This window comes from Balaenoptera acutorostrata, chromosome 10, assembly GCF_949987535.1.
Source record: "Balaenoptera acutorostrata chromosome 10, mBalAcu1.1, whole genome shotgun sequence".
Taxonomy (NCBI): Eukaryota; Metazoa; Chordata; class Mammalia; order Artiodactyla; family Balaenopteridae; genus Balaenoptera; species Balaenoptera acutorostrata.
The window spans coordinates 4,512,200-4,528,083 of record NC_080073.1 but is presented as its reverse complement, the minus strand read 5'-3'; the positions used below and the strand labels follow the sequence as shown (position 1 = coordinate 4,528,083).

Here is a 15,884-nt window from a genome sequence, read left to right as displayed (position 1 = left end):
AAAGGCAGAGGGCTATGTACCAGATGAAGGAACAAGATAAAACCCCAGTAAAACAACTAAATGAAGTGGAGATAGGCAACCTTCCAGAAAAAGAATTCAGAATAATGATAGTGAAGATGATCCAGGACCTAAGAAAAAGAATGGAGGCAAATATCGAGAAGATGCAAGAAATGTTTAACAAAGACCTAGAAGAATTAAAGAACAAACAAACAGAGATGAATAATACAATAACTGAAATGAAAACTATACTAGAAGGAATCAATAGCAGAATAACTGAGGCAGAAGAACGGATAAGTGACCTGCAAGACGGAATGGTGGAATTCATTGCAGTGGAACAGAATAAAGAAAAAAGAATGAAAAGAAATGAAGACAGCCTAAGAGACCTCTGGGACAACACTAAACACAACAACATTCGCATTATAGGGGTCCCAGAAGGAGAAGAGAGAGAGAAAGGACCAGAGAAAATATCTGAAGAGATTACAGTCGAAAACTTCCCTAACATGGGAAAGGAAATAGCCACCCAAGGCCAGGAAGCACAGCGAGTCCCATACAGGATAAACCCAAGGAGAAACACGCCGAGACACATAGTAATCAAAGTGGCAAAAATTAAAGACAAAGAAAAATTACTGAAAGCAGCAAGGGAAAAACGACAAATAACATACAAGGGAACTCCCGTAAGGTTAATAGCTGATTTCTCAGCAGAAACTCTACATGCCAGAAGGCAGTGGCATGATATACTTAAAGCGATGAAAGGGAAGAACCTACAACGAAGATTACTCTACCCTGCGAGGATCTCATTCAGATTCGATGGAGAAATCAAAAGCTTTACAGACAAGCAAAAGCTAAGAGAACTCAGCACCACCAAACCAGCTCTACAACAAATGCTAAAGGAACTTCTCTAAGTGGGAAACACAAGAGAAGAAAAGGACCTAAGAAAACAAACCCAAAACAATTAAGAAAATAGTCATAGGAACATACGTATCAATAATTACCTTAAACGTGAATGAATGAAATGCTCCAACCAAAAGACACAGGCTTGCTGAATGGATACAAAAACAAGACCCATATATATGCAGTCTACAAGAGACCCACTTCACCTAGGGACACATACAGACTGAAAGTGAGGGGATGGAAAAAGATATTCCATGCAAATGGAAATCAAAACAAAGCTGGAGTAGCAATACTCATATCAGATAAAATAGACTTTAAAATAAAGAATGTTACAAGAGACAAGGATGGACACTACATAATGATCAGGGGATCAATCCAAGAAGAAGATATAACAATTATAAATATATATACACCCAACACAGGAGCACCTCAATACACAGGGCAGCTGCTAACAGCTATAAAGAGGAAATCGACAGTAACACAGTAACACTGGGGGACTTTAACACCTCACTTACACCAATGGACAGATCATCCAAAATGAAAATAAATAAGGAAACAGAAGCTTTAAATGACACAATAGACCAGATAGATTTAATTGATATTTATAGGACATTCCATCCAAAAACAGCAGATTACACGTTCTTCTCAAGTGCGCACGGAACATTCTCCAGGATTGAACACATCTTGGGTCACAAATCAAGCCTCAGTAAATTTAAGAAAACTGAAATCCTATCAAGCATCTTTTCTGACGACAACACTATGAGATTAGAAATGAATTACAGGGAAAAAAACATAAAAAACACAAACACATGGAGGCTAAACAATACGTTACTAAATAACCAAGAGATCACTGAAGAAATCAAAGAGGAAATCAAAAAATACCTAGAGACAAATGACAATGAACACACGATGATCCAAAACCTATGGGATGCAGCAAAAGTACTTCTAAGAGGGAAGTTTACAGCTATACAAGCCTACCTCAAGAAACAAGAAAAATCTCAAATAAACAATCTAACCTTACACCTAAAGAAACTAGAGAAAGAAGAACAAACAAAACCCACAGTTAGCAGAAGGAAAGAAATCATAAAGATCAGAGTAAAAATAAATGAAATAGAAACAAAGAAAACAATAGCAAAGATCAATAAAACTAAAAGCTGGTTCTTTGAGAAGATAAACAAAATTGATAAACCATTAGCCAGACTCAAGAAAAAGAGGGAGAGGACTCAAATCAATAAAATTAGAAATGAAAAAGGAGAAGTTACAACAGACTGTGCAGAAATACAAAGCACCCTAAGAGACTACTACAAGCAACTCTATGCCAATAAAATGGACAACCTGGAAGAAATGGACAAATTCTTAGAAAGGGATAACATTCCAAGACTGAACCAGGAAGAAATAGAAAGTATGAACAGACCAATCACAAGTAATGAAATTGAAACTGTGATTAACCATCTTCCAACAAACAAAAGTCCAGGACCAGATGGCTTCACAGGTGAATTCTATCAAACATTTAGAGAAGAGCTAACACCCACCCTTCTCAAACTCGTCCAAAAAATTGCAGAGGAAGGAACACTCCCAAACTCATTCTATGAGGCCACCACCACCCTGATACCAAAACCAGACAAAGATACCACAAAAAAAGAAAATTACAGACCAATATCACTGATGAATACAGATGCAAAAATCCTCAACAAAATACTAGCAAACAGAATCCAACAACACATTAAAAGGATCATACACCATGATCAAGTGGGATTTATCCCAGGGATGCAAGGATTCTTCAATATATGCAAATCAATCAATGTGGTACACCATAATACCAAATTGAAGAATAAAAACCATATGATCATCTCAATAGATGCAGAAAAAGCTTTTGATAATATTCAACACCCACTTATGATAAAAACTCTCCAGAAAGTGGGCATAGAGGGAACCTACCTCAACATAATAAAGGCCATATATGACAAACCCACAGCAAACATCATTCTCAATGGTGAAAAACTGAAAGCATTTCCTCTAAGATCAGGAACGAGAAAAGGATGTCCACTCTCACCACTATTATTCAACATAGTTTTCGAAGTCCTAGCCACGGCAATCAGAGAAGAAAAAGAAATAAAAGGAATACAAATTGGAAAAGAAGAAGTAAAACTGTCACTGTTTGCAGATGACATGATACTATACATAGAGAATCCGAAAAATGCCACCAGAAAACTACTAGAGCTAATCAATGAATTTGGTAAAGTTGCAGGATACAAAATTAATGCACAGAAATCTCTTGCATTCCTATACACTAATGACGAAAAATCTGAAAGAGAAATTAACGAAACACTCCCATTTACCACTGCAACAAAAAGAATAAAATACCTAGGAATAAACCTACCTAGGGAGACAAAAGACCTCTCTGCAGAAAACTATAAGACACTGATGAAAGAAATTAAAGATGATACCAACAGATGGAGAGATATACCATGTTCTTGGATTGGAAGACTCAATATTGTGAAAATGACTCTACTACCCAAAGCAATCTACAGATTCAATGCAATCCCTATCAAATTACTAATGGCATTTTTTACGGAACTAGAACAAAAAATCTTAAAATTTGTATGGAGACACAAAAGACCCTGAATAGCCAAAGAAGTCTTGAGGGAAAAAAACGGAGCTGGAAGAATCAGACTCCCTGACTTCAGCCTATAGTATAAAGCTACAGTAATCAATACAATATGGTACTGGCACAAAAACAGAAACATAGATCAATGGAACAGGATAGAAAGCCCAGAGATAAACCCACACACACCTATGGTCAACTAATCTATGACAAAGGAGGCAAGGAGATACAATGGAGAAAAGACAGTCTCTTCAATAAGTGGTGCTGGGAAAACTGGACAGCTACATGTAAAAGAATGAAATTAGAACACTCCCTAACACCATACACAAAAATAAACTCAAAATGGATTAGAGACCTAAATGTAAGACTGGACACTATAAAACTCTTAGAGGAAAACATAGGAAGAACACTCTTTGACATAAATCACAGCAAGATCTTTTTTGATCCAACTCCTAGAGTAATGGAAATAAAAACAAAAATAAACAAATGGGACCTAATGAAACTTCAAAGCTTTTGCACAGCAAAGGAAAACATAAACAAGACGAAAAGACAACCCTCAGAATGGGAGAAAATATTTGGAAACAAATCAACAGACAAAGGACTAATCTCCAAAATATATAAACAGCTCATGCAGCTCAATATTAAAAAAACAAACAACCCAATCCAAAAATGGGCAGAAGACCTAAATAGACATTTCTCCAAAGAAGACATACAGATGGCCAAGAAGCACATGAAAAGCTGCTCAACATCACTAATTATTAGAGAAATGCAAATCAAAGCTACAATGAGGTATCACCTCACACCAGTTAGGATGGGCATCATCAGAAAATCTACAAACAACAAATGCTGGAGAGCATGTGGAGAAAAGGGAACCCTCTTGCACTGTTGGTGGGAATGTAAATTAATACAGCCACTATGCAGAACAGTATGGAGGTTCTTTAAAAAACTAAAAATAGAACTACCATATGACCCAGCAATCCCACTACTGGGCATATACCCAGAGAAAACCATAATTCAAAAAGACACATGCACCCCAATGTTCACTGCAGCACTATTTACAATAGCCAGGTCATGGAAGCAACCTAAATGCCCATCAAAAGATGAATGGATAAAGCTGTGGTACATATATACAATGGAATATTACTCAGCCATAAAAAGGAATGAAATTGGGTCATTTGTTGAGACGTGGATGGATCTAGAGACTGTCATATAGAGTGAAGTAAGTCAGAAAGAGAAAAACAAATATCGTATATTAACGCACGTAGGTGGAACCTAGAAAAATGGTACAGATGAACCGGTTTGCAGGGCAGAAGTTGAGACACAGATGTAGAGAGAAACGTATGGACACCAAGCGGGGAAAGCTGCAGGGGGGGTGGGGATGGTCGTGTGATGAATTGGGTGATTGGGATTGACATGTATACACTGATGTGTATAAAATTGATGACTAATAAGAACCTAATGTATAAAAAATAAAATAAAATTCAAAAATTAAAAAAAAAGTGTAAATGATAAGAATGCATACGTTCTACTGTAGAAAGCAAAATGTATACTGAATGCTGATAATGTGGTACAGTGTGTAATGAAATTATAAGCAATTTAGTATATTCCCATGCTAAGCACAAACCCAGGTACCAGAACTTTATTCATTATCTTCACTAATATTAAGAAAGCCAGTTCATGTGTAAAACTAAAGAAACAAGAACAAACAAAGCATCTTTATTGCTCTGCCATAAAACTGAGCCTTTTAATATAATACATGAAGAGCACATGAAGTATACTGAAGGTTTTAGCAAAAGGATAAAATAAATAAAATATAGCAATATGTTAGGAAGCAAATAGGAATATAATTATAAGCATTCATTATTAGCTATAATGATTATTATTCAACTCACTTATTTAATGAAAAGGGAAACTATCTTTTGCCACAACTTTGAGGTACTTGATGAGATACCTGTTTTTAGTCACCAAAGCAAAGTTTGCAGAGTCCTAGATACAAAGAACAATAAGTTAACAGATAATCTAACAGACTTACCCGTTCTGCGGATGCCTCATCCCCTGGCAGACACGCAGCAGCAGCAGCAGCAGCAGCACAAGCTATTTCCATCACAGTGGAGCTGGTAGGAGCATCAGTAGTGGATGAAGATCTGGGCCGGCCGGACTGCATAACAGTTGCCATCTCCTGGCCAGACTTCCTGTTGATTTGGGGACTTCCCTTTGGGGCCTCTGGCTTGCCCCGCCTACTATGCAAGCTCGTCCCTCTCTTCATCTTGGGTGGCACTCGGATCTGCTGCAGGACACGATTCAGAGCTGTGGGGTGGGTGGGGACACCATCAATCTCAGCACACGCGTTCTGGCCTTCCAGATCCATTTCGGGTTCTGGATCTGCCTGAATTTGTTGCACATCATGTGGAGACACTGATGACCTCCTGCGCTGGTGCTGGAAGAGATGCTTCAAGCCTTGGCCAATCACATTAATGTTCTCCAAAGCATTGTGGGTCATTTTAGACAACTTTTGTTCTGATTCTGTCTGCTTTCTGGCCTCTGCATCTTGGGATTTGCCTCCAGGATCAGGGTCCTCAAATAACTGTTCACTGCCCGAAGGCTCCATCAGTAGACTTAATACGATTATTTGCAAACTCAAAAATTTTTAAACACACCAAGACTGTCAAATTAGGTAGGCATTGCTTCAACAGTAACTACACATGCAGCTTTGAGACGAAGGCTTCATGCCTATCTAATGTTAAAAAAAAAAAAAAAAAAAAAAGAACCTCATATTATAAATCCATGCAGAAACTCCAGGGTTAAAACAAAGAAAAACATGCCACTAGCCAAACAACTAGGCATTATCATTAAACAATCTTTAATCAGAAGATTAAAAGATAGTTTTCCAGATAGTGGGTAATGATTATTTTCTAGAATAGGAGAAAAAGCTCAGAAACAAGTACACGGGAAATGAAAAGAGCAACGTTTTAAAAAATCCCTACAAGTTTCAATATGAAGAAGAACTGAATACTAGAGGAGTCATCTTGGAATGGAAACCATAATATTTGAGAGAACAGCCATTACTTGGGGAATAAGAGAGAACAGAGCACAGAGCATTCAATATATACAGTCTTGCTAAGGCAATTTAAATTATTCCTCTCACTCATAACCACAGTTAATTATCTGTATGCTGAAGCTCAGTAGAGTAAATTCAAAGAATAATAGTGAGAAGTGAATATTCCAACCTAACTGTACGTGGATTTTAATGGAAAAGAGGAATTTCTGGTTAACTTTCATACTCATCAAGGTCACTGGCAACTAGAAGTTACAGGTTTGCACTTTTGAGAAGAAAATGGAAATTAAAATCTTATAAGTTGAATTCTCTGCTGAAGCCCAAATGATCTTTTGGCACCATATGAGTGAATGATCCAGAGAGAATCTGTCTTCAGAGAGACTAAAGCTTTGCTCAGTACCAGCTATCAAGAAAAGAGACTCAAAGAAATCCCTTTCTTTGAACAGTGTCAACCCTGACAGAGGCTTCTCATACACAGTCAGTCCTCCATATCCACAGGTTCCACATCTGCAGATTTAACCAACCTCAGATGGAAAATATTGGGGGTGGGGGAGTTCCAGAATGTTCCAAAAAGCAGAACCTGAATTTGCCATGTCCCCAGCAACTATTTACATAGCATTTACATAGTATTAGGTATTATAAATACTCTAAAGATGATTTAAAGTATATGGGAGGATGTGCATAGTTATATGCAAATACTATGTCATTTTATATAAAGGACTTGAGCATCTGAGGATATCTGTATTTGCAGGGGTCCGGGAACCAATCCTCCAAGGATACCAAGGGACAACTGTATTCACAAAAACTCAAAAGCAAAGAAGTGACACAGTAACTGGGTATGACTGAAAGTAGAGAAAAAGAAAGGTCAAATAGCAATCACATACCAATATTAAATGCAGGAAATTAAAAGGAAGTTGAAACTAAGAGATGCAAGGTCAGCACAACTGCCATGGTTACAGAGATCACATGCCAAAAAAAAGGGGGGGATGGTAAGGATGAGATTTTTCATAATAGAAAGTGTGTTTTTTTTTAATTGAGTTTCTGCAAATATATAAAACAAAATTGTATTAATGTACAGAACCTGCTAGGGAGGGCAAAATATGGTGTAGGAAGGTCTTTATTTCCATATTTTACCTCAGACTTTCGTTCAAACAGCTTTAAAACTCCATACACTACACCAAGTACTTTGAACAGTCTAAGTCACTACTAGTGAAGCACCTAAGGCGGTCATGTTCTGGGGATATGCAGACCCCTGGCCACCAAGTAGCAATCTAAAAGGTATAAATTAGCTGGATTTAAGAGTTCACTGTGACCTCCAGGCTACTAGAGTTCAAAGGGACAGGAATGCAAACCCACTAGACCTTTCTTCCTGGTAACTACTCTCAGAAGACCTTCTCACCATGTATATGGACATTGTCATTGTGGCTCTGCTGACCATATTCTTTCATGCTTATTTTCCCATCTCCTAACCTCTTCATGACTCAGGAGAGTAAACTGTGTTGACAGGGTTAAAGACCTTTGTCTCTCACCAGTACCTTCCTACTGTCTAAACACCACAAAATTCTTTGCTCCCAAACTAAGCAAATGAGTAGGAGCCATGAGAATGGGAAATTTCACTGCTTTTCACTCAAATTCTTTGTGGCCACACCGAAATCTTGCCACACCACTGGGGCCTCCTACCCTTTTCCTGACTGTGTATTGCTTTATTTTTCCTTTTCCCTTTTCTTTTTTTTTTTTTTTCCATACAAATAACCCAATGAAAGTTTAGTATTAGTTGTTTTGTTTGTTTTTTTATACTGCAGGTTCTTATTAGGCATCAGTTTTATACACATCAGTGTATACATGTCAATCCCAATCGCCCAATTCAGCACACCACCATCCCCACCTCACCGCAGTTTTCCCCCCTTGGTGTCCATATGTCCATTCTCTACATCTGTGTCTCAGCTTCTGCCCTGCAAACTGGCTCATCTGTACCATTTTTCTAGGTTCCACATACATGCATTAATATACGATATTTGTTATTCTCTTTCTGACTTACTTCACTCTGTATGACAGTCTCTAGATCCATCCACGTCTCAACAAATGACTCAATTTCGTTCCTTTTTATGGCTGAGTAATATTCCATTGTATATATGTACCACAACTTCTTTATCCATTCGTCTGTTGATGGGCATTTAGGTTGCTTCCATGACCTGGCTATTGTAAATAGTGCTGCAATGAACATTCGGGTGCATGTGTCTTTTTGAATTACGGTTTTCTCTGGGTATATGCCCAGTAGTGGGATTGCTGGGTCATATGGTAATTCTATTTTTAGTTTTTTAAGGAATCTCCATATTGTTCTCCATAGTGGCTGTATCAATTTACATTCCCACCAACAGTGCAAGAGGGTTCCCTTTTCTCCACACCCTCTCCAGCATTTGTTGTTTGTAGATTTTCTGATGATGCCCATTCTAACAGGAGTGAGGTGATACCTCATTGTAGTTTTGATTTGCATTTCTCTAATAATTAGTGATGTTGAGCATCTTTTCATGTGCTTCGTGGCCGTCTGTATGTCTTCTTTGGAGAAATGTCTATTTAGGTCTTCTGCCCATTTTTGGATTGGGGTGTTTGTTTCTTTGATATTGAGCTGAATGAGCTGTTTATATATTTTGGAGATTAATCCTTTGTCCGTTGATTCATTTGCAAATATTTTCTCCCATTCTGAGGGTTGTCTTTTCGTCTTGTTTATGGTTTCCTTTGCTGTGCAAAAGCTTTGAAGTTTCATTAGGTCCCATTTGTTTATTTTTGTTTTTATTTCCATTACTCTAGGAGGTGGATCAAAAAAGATCTTGCTGTGATTTATGTCAAAGAGTGTTCTTCCTATGTTTTCCTCTAAGAGTTTTATAGTGTCCAGTCTTATATTTAGGTCTCTAATCCATTTTGAGTTTATTTTTGTGTGTGGTGTTAGGGAGTATTCTAATTTCATTCTTTTACATGTAGCTGTCCAGTTTTCCCAGCACCACTTATTGAAGAGACTGTCTTTTCTCCATTGTATATCTTTGCCTCCTTTGTCATAGATTAGTTGACCATAGGTGCGTGGGTTAATCTCTGGGCTTTCTATCTTATTCCATTGATCTACGTTTCTGTTTTTGTGCCAGTACCATATTGTCTTGATTACTGTAGCTTTGTAGTATAGTCTGAAGTCAGGGAGTCTGATTCCTCCAGCTCCATTTTTTTGCCTCAAGACTGCTTTGGCTATTCGGGGTCTTTTGTGTCTCCATACAAATTTTAAGATGATTTGTTCTAGCTCCGTAAAAAATGCCATTGGTAATTTGATAGGGATTGCATTGAATCTGTAGATTGCTTTGGGTAGTACACTCATTTTCACCATGTTGATTCTTCCAATCCAAGAACATGGTATATCTCTCCATCTGTTGGTATCATCTTTAATTTCTTTCATCAGTGTCTTATAGTTTTCTGCATACAGGTCTTTTGTCTCCCTAGGTAGGTTTATTCCTAGGTATTTTATTCTTTTTGTTGCAATGGTAAATGGGAGTGTTTCCATAATTTCTCTTTCAGATTTTTCATCATTAGTGTATAGGAATGCAAGAGATTTCTGTGCATTCATTTTGTAACCTGCAACTTTACCATATTCATTAATTAGCTCTAGCAGTTTTCTGGTGGCAGTTTTAGGATTCTCTATGTATAGTATCATGTCATCCGCAAACAGTGACAGTTTTACTTCTTCTTTTCCAATTTGTATTCCTTTAATTTCTTTTTCTTCTCTGATTGCCGTGGCTAGGACTTCCAGAACTATGTTGAATAACAGTGGTGAGAGTGGACATCCTTGTCTCGTTCCTGATCTTAGAGGAAATGCTTTCAGTTTTTCACCATTGAGAATGATGTTTGCTGTGGGTTTGTCATATATGGCCTTTATTATGTTGAGGTAGGTTCCCTCTATGCCCACTTTCTGGAGAGTTTTTATCAGAAATGGGTGTTGAATTTTGTCAAAAGCTTTTTCTGCATCTATTGAGATGATCATATGGTTTTTATTCTTCAATTTGTTAATATGGTGTATCACATTGATTGATTTGCGTATATTGAAGAATCCTTGCATCCCTGGGATAAATCCCACTTGATCGTGGTGTATGATCCTTTTAATGTGTTATTGGATTCTGTTTGCTAGTATTTTGTTGAGGATTTTTGCATCTATATTCATCAGTGATATTGGTCTGTAATTTTCTTTTTTGGTAGTGTCTTTGTCTGGTTTTGGTATCAGGGTGATGGTGGCCTCATAGAATGAGTTTGGGAGAGTTCCTTCCTCTGCAATTTTTTGGAAGAGTTTGAGAAGTATGGGTGTTAGCTCTTCTCTAAATGTTTGATAGAATTCACCTGTGAAGCCATCTGGTCCTGGACTTTTGTTTGTTGGAAGATTTTTAATCACAGTTTCAATTTCATTACTTGTGATTGGTCTGTTCATATTTTCTGTTTCTTCCTGATTCAGTCTTGGAAGGTTATACCTTTCTAAGAATTTGTCCATTTCTTCCAGGTTGTCCATTTTATTGGCATAAAGTTGCTTGTAGTAGTCTCTTAGGATGTTTTGTATTTCTGCAGTGTCTGTTGTAACTTCTCCTTTTTCATTTCTGATTTTATTGATTTGAGTCCTCTCCCTCTTTTTCTTGATGAGTCTGGCTAATGGCTTATCAATTTTGTTTATCTTCTCAAAGAAGCAACTTTTAGTTTTATTGATCTTTGCTATTGTTTTCTTTGTTTCTATTTCATTTATTTCTGCTCTGATCTTTATGATTTCTTTCCTTCTGCTAACTTTGGGTTTTGTTTGTTCTTCTTTCTCTAGTTTCTTTAGGTGTAAGGTTAGATTGTTTACTTGAGATTTTTCTTGTTTCTTTAGGTAGGCTTGTATAGCTATAAACTTCCCTCTTAGAACCGCTTTTGCTGCATCCCATAGGTTTTGGGTCGTCGTGTTTTCATTGTCATTTGTCTCTAGGTATTTTTTTATTTCCTGTTTGATTTCTTCAGTGATCTCTTGGTTATTTAGTAATGTATTGTTTAGCCTCCATGTGTTTGTCTTTTTTACGTTTTTTTCCCTGTAATTCATTTCTAATCTCATAGCGTTGTGGTCAGAAAAGATGCTTGATATGATTTCAATTTTCTTAAATTTCCTGAGGCTTGATTTGTGACCCAAGATGTGATCTATCCTGGAGAATGTTCCGTGCGCACTTGAGAAGAACGTGTAATCTGCCGTTTTTGGATGGAATGTCCTATATATATCAATTAAATCTATCTGGTCTATTGTGTCATTTAAAGCTTCTGTTTCCTTATTTATTTTCATTTTGGATGATCTGTCCATTGGTGTAAGTGAGGTGTTAAAGTCCCCCACTATTATTGTGTTACTGTCGATTTCCTCTTTTATAGCTGTTAGCAGTTGCCTTATGTATTGAGGTGCTCCTATGTTGGGTGCATATATATTTATAATTGTTATATCTTCTTCTTGGATTGATCCCTGGATCATTATGTAGTGTCCTTCCTTGTCTCTTGTAACATTCTTTATTTTAAAGTCTATTTTATCTGATATGAGTATAGCTACTCCAGCTTTCTTTTGATTTCCATTTGCATGGAATATCTTTTTCCATCCCCTCACTTTCAGTCTGTATGTGTCCCTAGGTCTGAAGTGGGTCTCTTGTAGACAGCATATATATGGGTCTTGTTTTTGTATCCATTCAGCCAGTCTATGTCTTTTGGTTGGGGCATTTAATCCATTCACGTTTAAGGTAATTATCGATATGTATGTTCCTATGACCATTTTCTTAATTGTTTTGGGTTTGTTTTTGTAGGTCCTTTTCTTCTCTTGTGTTTCCCACTTAGAGAAGTTCCTTTAGCATTTGTTGTAGCGCTGGTTTGGTGGTGCTGAATTCTCTTAGCTTTTGCTTGTCTGTAAAGGTTTTGATTTCTCCATCAAATCTAAATGAGATCCTTGCTGGGTAGAGTAATCTTGGTTGTAGGTTCTTCCCTTTCATCACTTGAAGTATATCATGCCACTCCCTTCTGGCTTGCAGAGTTTCTGCTGAGAAATCAGCTGTTAACCTTATGGGAGTTCCCTTGTATGTTATTTGTCGTTTTTCCCTTGCTGCTTTCAGTAATTTTTCTTTGTCTTTAATTTTTGCCACTTTGATTACTATGTGTCTCGGCGTGTTTCTCCTTGGGTTTATTCTGTATGGGACTCTCTGTGCTTCCTGGACTTGGGTGGCTATTTCCTTTCCCATGTTAGGGAAGTTTTAGACTCTAATCTCTTCAAATATTTTCTCTGGTCCTTTCTCTCTCTCTTCTCCTTCTGGGACCCCTATAATGCGAATGTTGTTGCGTTTAATGTTGTCCCAGAGGTCTCTTAGGCTGTCTTCATTTCTTTTCATTCTTTTTTCTTTAGTCTCTTCCGCAGCAGTGAATTCCACCATTCTGTCTTCCAGGTCACTTATCCGTTCTTCTGCCTCAGTTATTCTGCTATTGATTCCTTCTAGTGTAGTTTTCATTTCAGTTATTGTATTGGTCATCTCTGTTTGTTTGTTCTTTAATTCTTCTAGGTCTTTGTTAATCATTTCTTGCATCTTCTCAATCTTTGCCTCCATTCTTATTCCGAGGTCCTGGATCATCTTCATTATCATTATTCTGAATTCTTTTTCTGGAAGGTTGCCTATCTCCACTTCATTTGTTTTTCTGGGGTTTTTTCTTGTTCCTTCATCTGGTACACAGCCCTCTGCCTTTTCATCTTCTCTGTCTTTCTGTAACTGTGGTTTTTGGTCCACAGGCTGCAGGATTGTAGTTTTTCTTGCTTCTGTTGTCTGCCCTCTGGTGGTTGAGGCTATCTAAGAGGCTTGATGGGAGGCTCTGGTGGTGGGTAGAGCTGACTGTTGCTGTGGCGGTCAGAGCTCAGTAAAACCTTAATCCACTGGACTGCTGATGGGTGGGGCTGGGTTCCCTCCCTGTTGCGTTGTTTTGCCTGAGGCAACCTGACACTGGAGCCTACCCGTGCTCTTTGGTGGGGTTAATGGCAGACTCTGGGAGGGCTCACGCCAAGGAGAACTTCCCAGGACCTCTGCTGCCAGTGTCCTTATCCCCACGGTGAAACAGAGCCACCACTTGCCTCTGCAGGACACCCCCCAACACCAGCAGGTACGTCTGGTTCAGTCTCCCCCAGGGTCACTGCTCCTTCCCCTGGGTCCCGATGCACACATTACTTTGTGTGTGCCCTCCAAGAGTGGGGTCTCTGTTTCCCCCAGTCCTGTCACAGTCCTGCAATCAATTCCCACTAGACTTCAAAGTCTGATTCTCTAGGAATTCCTCCTCCCGTTGCCGGACCCCCAGGTTGGGAAGCCTGACGTGGGGCTCAAAACCTTCACTCCAGTGGGTGGACTTCTGTGGTATAAGTGTTCTCCAGTCTGTGAGTCACCCACCCAGCAGTTATGGGATTTGATTTTACTCTGATTGCGCCCCTCCTACCGTCTCACTGTGGCTTCTCCTCTGTCCTTGGACGTGGGGTATCCTCCTTGGTGAAGTCCAGGGTCTTCCTGTCAATGATTGTCCAGCAGCCAGTTGTGATTCTGGTGCTCTCGCAAGAGGGAGTGAGAGCACGTCCTTCTACTCCGCCATCTTGGTTAATCCTCTTGATTACCCTGGCACAGCTGCTGACAGTACTCCGTGGCCGCCTCCACGGCCGGCACCCGGCTCTCCCGCAGCTGTCGCTCCAGCTCCTGGAGCCGCTCACCCAGGCGCTGCAGCTCCGCGGCGCAGCCGCCTCCACCGCGACTCAACCTCTCCTCTCCTTTTCCCTTTTCAAGAGCCAAGAAAGAAGCCCTTAATCCTTACTAGATTAACAACTGTCCTGGTTTGTACTGGAGTTTTCTGGGGCTCCTTGTGGGCAAAAATGTTGCCAATAGTGTATGTATTTAATTATCCTCATCTTCTCTCATGAGTCTGTAGCACAGACTAATAGTTATTGAATTATTTTCACTCTGCAAAGCATTAAGCTTCTCAGAGAAAAAGGGCTATGTAACCAAGATAATCCAGTAACAGTGTATATCAAGTAATCTCTTCTTGCACTGTGAAAGCAGCAGGCTGATAATGAGGAAGTAATTTACTTTTTTTCTTATTTATATTGCATTAGCTGAATAATACAACTGATTTTTTTTTTTTGGTTGATTTTGAAAGTAAATATGTAAAATAAGTTTCTCCCATGAGAATAAAAGATACCATAAAGAGAGGAATGGTGTCAAGGTAAGCTGGAAAACCAAATGACCCACTTGTCTCATATATAAACATATCAGGAATTTATTACTCAGCAAATCAGTTTCATTAGGCAGTGTCATAAACTAATCAGGTGGTCACCTGCTTCGTATTTATAAAAAAATGGAGAATCTGGTACATTTTAAATGTCAGTAACTTCATTTGAGATTTCACTAGCATGTCTACATTATTTATTTTCAAACAATTCAAAATGATCAATTACAAGGAAATGCCAGCATTCCTAGGAAAACCTAGAAATAAAGTGTTAATTTCCAAGCCAAAGTTTGCACAGGATATCGACACAGCTGCAAAGATTACCTAGTAGAAGAGTAATAAATTCTGGGATTTCTAAAGGCAAAACATATATTAATGATACTAACAGAAGCTTACCTAACATGGAACACTAAAGAAACCTAAATTGAGCTTTAAACATCAAGTTGTTAGATAAGAATTTTGAAAAACAACCTGTTGCACTGACTATAAAATGTAATCTGGTACTTGTACCTATCATCTGCATTATTGCTGTGATATCAACACAAACAAGAAATATTTCTTGTCCAAAAAAAAAAAAGAAAAAGAAAAAGAAAGAAAGAAATATTTCTTGTCAAATACTGTGAAACTTGGTAAAACTTTCTGTAGGCCAAGAAAAAATCTTTAAGGCCACCTTTCAATTTGTGACAAATATTAAGGAAGGTCAAATGCTATGCCAAAAATACCAAAGACAGTAATGCTATAATAATTAATTACATAAAACTTGTGACAGTAAGAAAAGCAAGCACTAAAGGAATTCAATAATGTGAAAGTTTTTTAGGACTCCCCTATTTTCTTCTGTAAGACAGCAGTAAAATTCAAATCAATAATAACTGTTGCTCAGTTTATAAAATTTCCCAAATAACCATATTGAGGTCTCTGGTTTAACACAAACAAGTATAACAGTAAAGCTAAGTGTGCTTTCGTAAGAAGGAAATGTTAGCTTCTCTTTTATTCATTCAGCTTCTCTGAAAAGTAAAGTTCTTTTAAGTAAGCCAGAGGAAATGGGTAAAGAGCAAAGGGAACAAA

At 38.1% G+C, this 15,884-nt stretch overlaps 1 protein-coding gene across 2 annotated transcripts in view; it reads right to left on the bottom strand.

Annotated features, from left to right (window-relative positions):
• The window catches only part of TMCC1 (transmembrane and coiled-coil domain family 1), a 156,914-nt gene extending 142,576 nt beyond the window's left edge, over nt 1-14,338 (bottom strand). The window contains exons 1-2 of one of the 2 annotated variants that reach the window (XM_057554412.1): nt 14,043-14,338; nt 5,529-6,230 (exon numbers count right to left, since the gene is read on the bottom strand). In XM_057554412.1, the coding sequence (XP_057410395.1) occupies nt 5,529-6,104 (576 nt within the window). In that variant the 5' untranslated portion in view covers nt 6,105-6,230; nt 14,043-14,338. The remainder of the gene's footprint in view (nt 1-5,528; nt 6,231-14,042) is intronic. The other variant, XM_057554413.1, reaches the window with a different exon arrangement.
• Nucleotides 14,339-15,884: the final 1,546 nt, after the last annotated feature.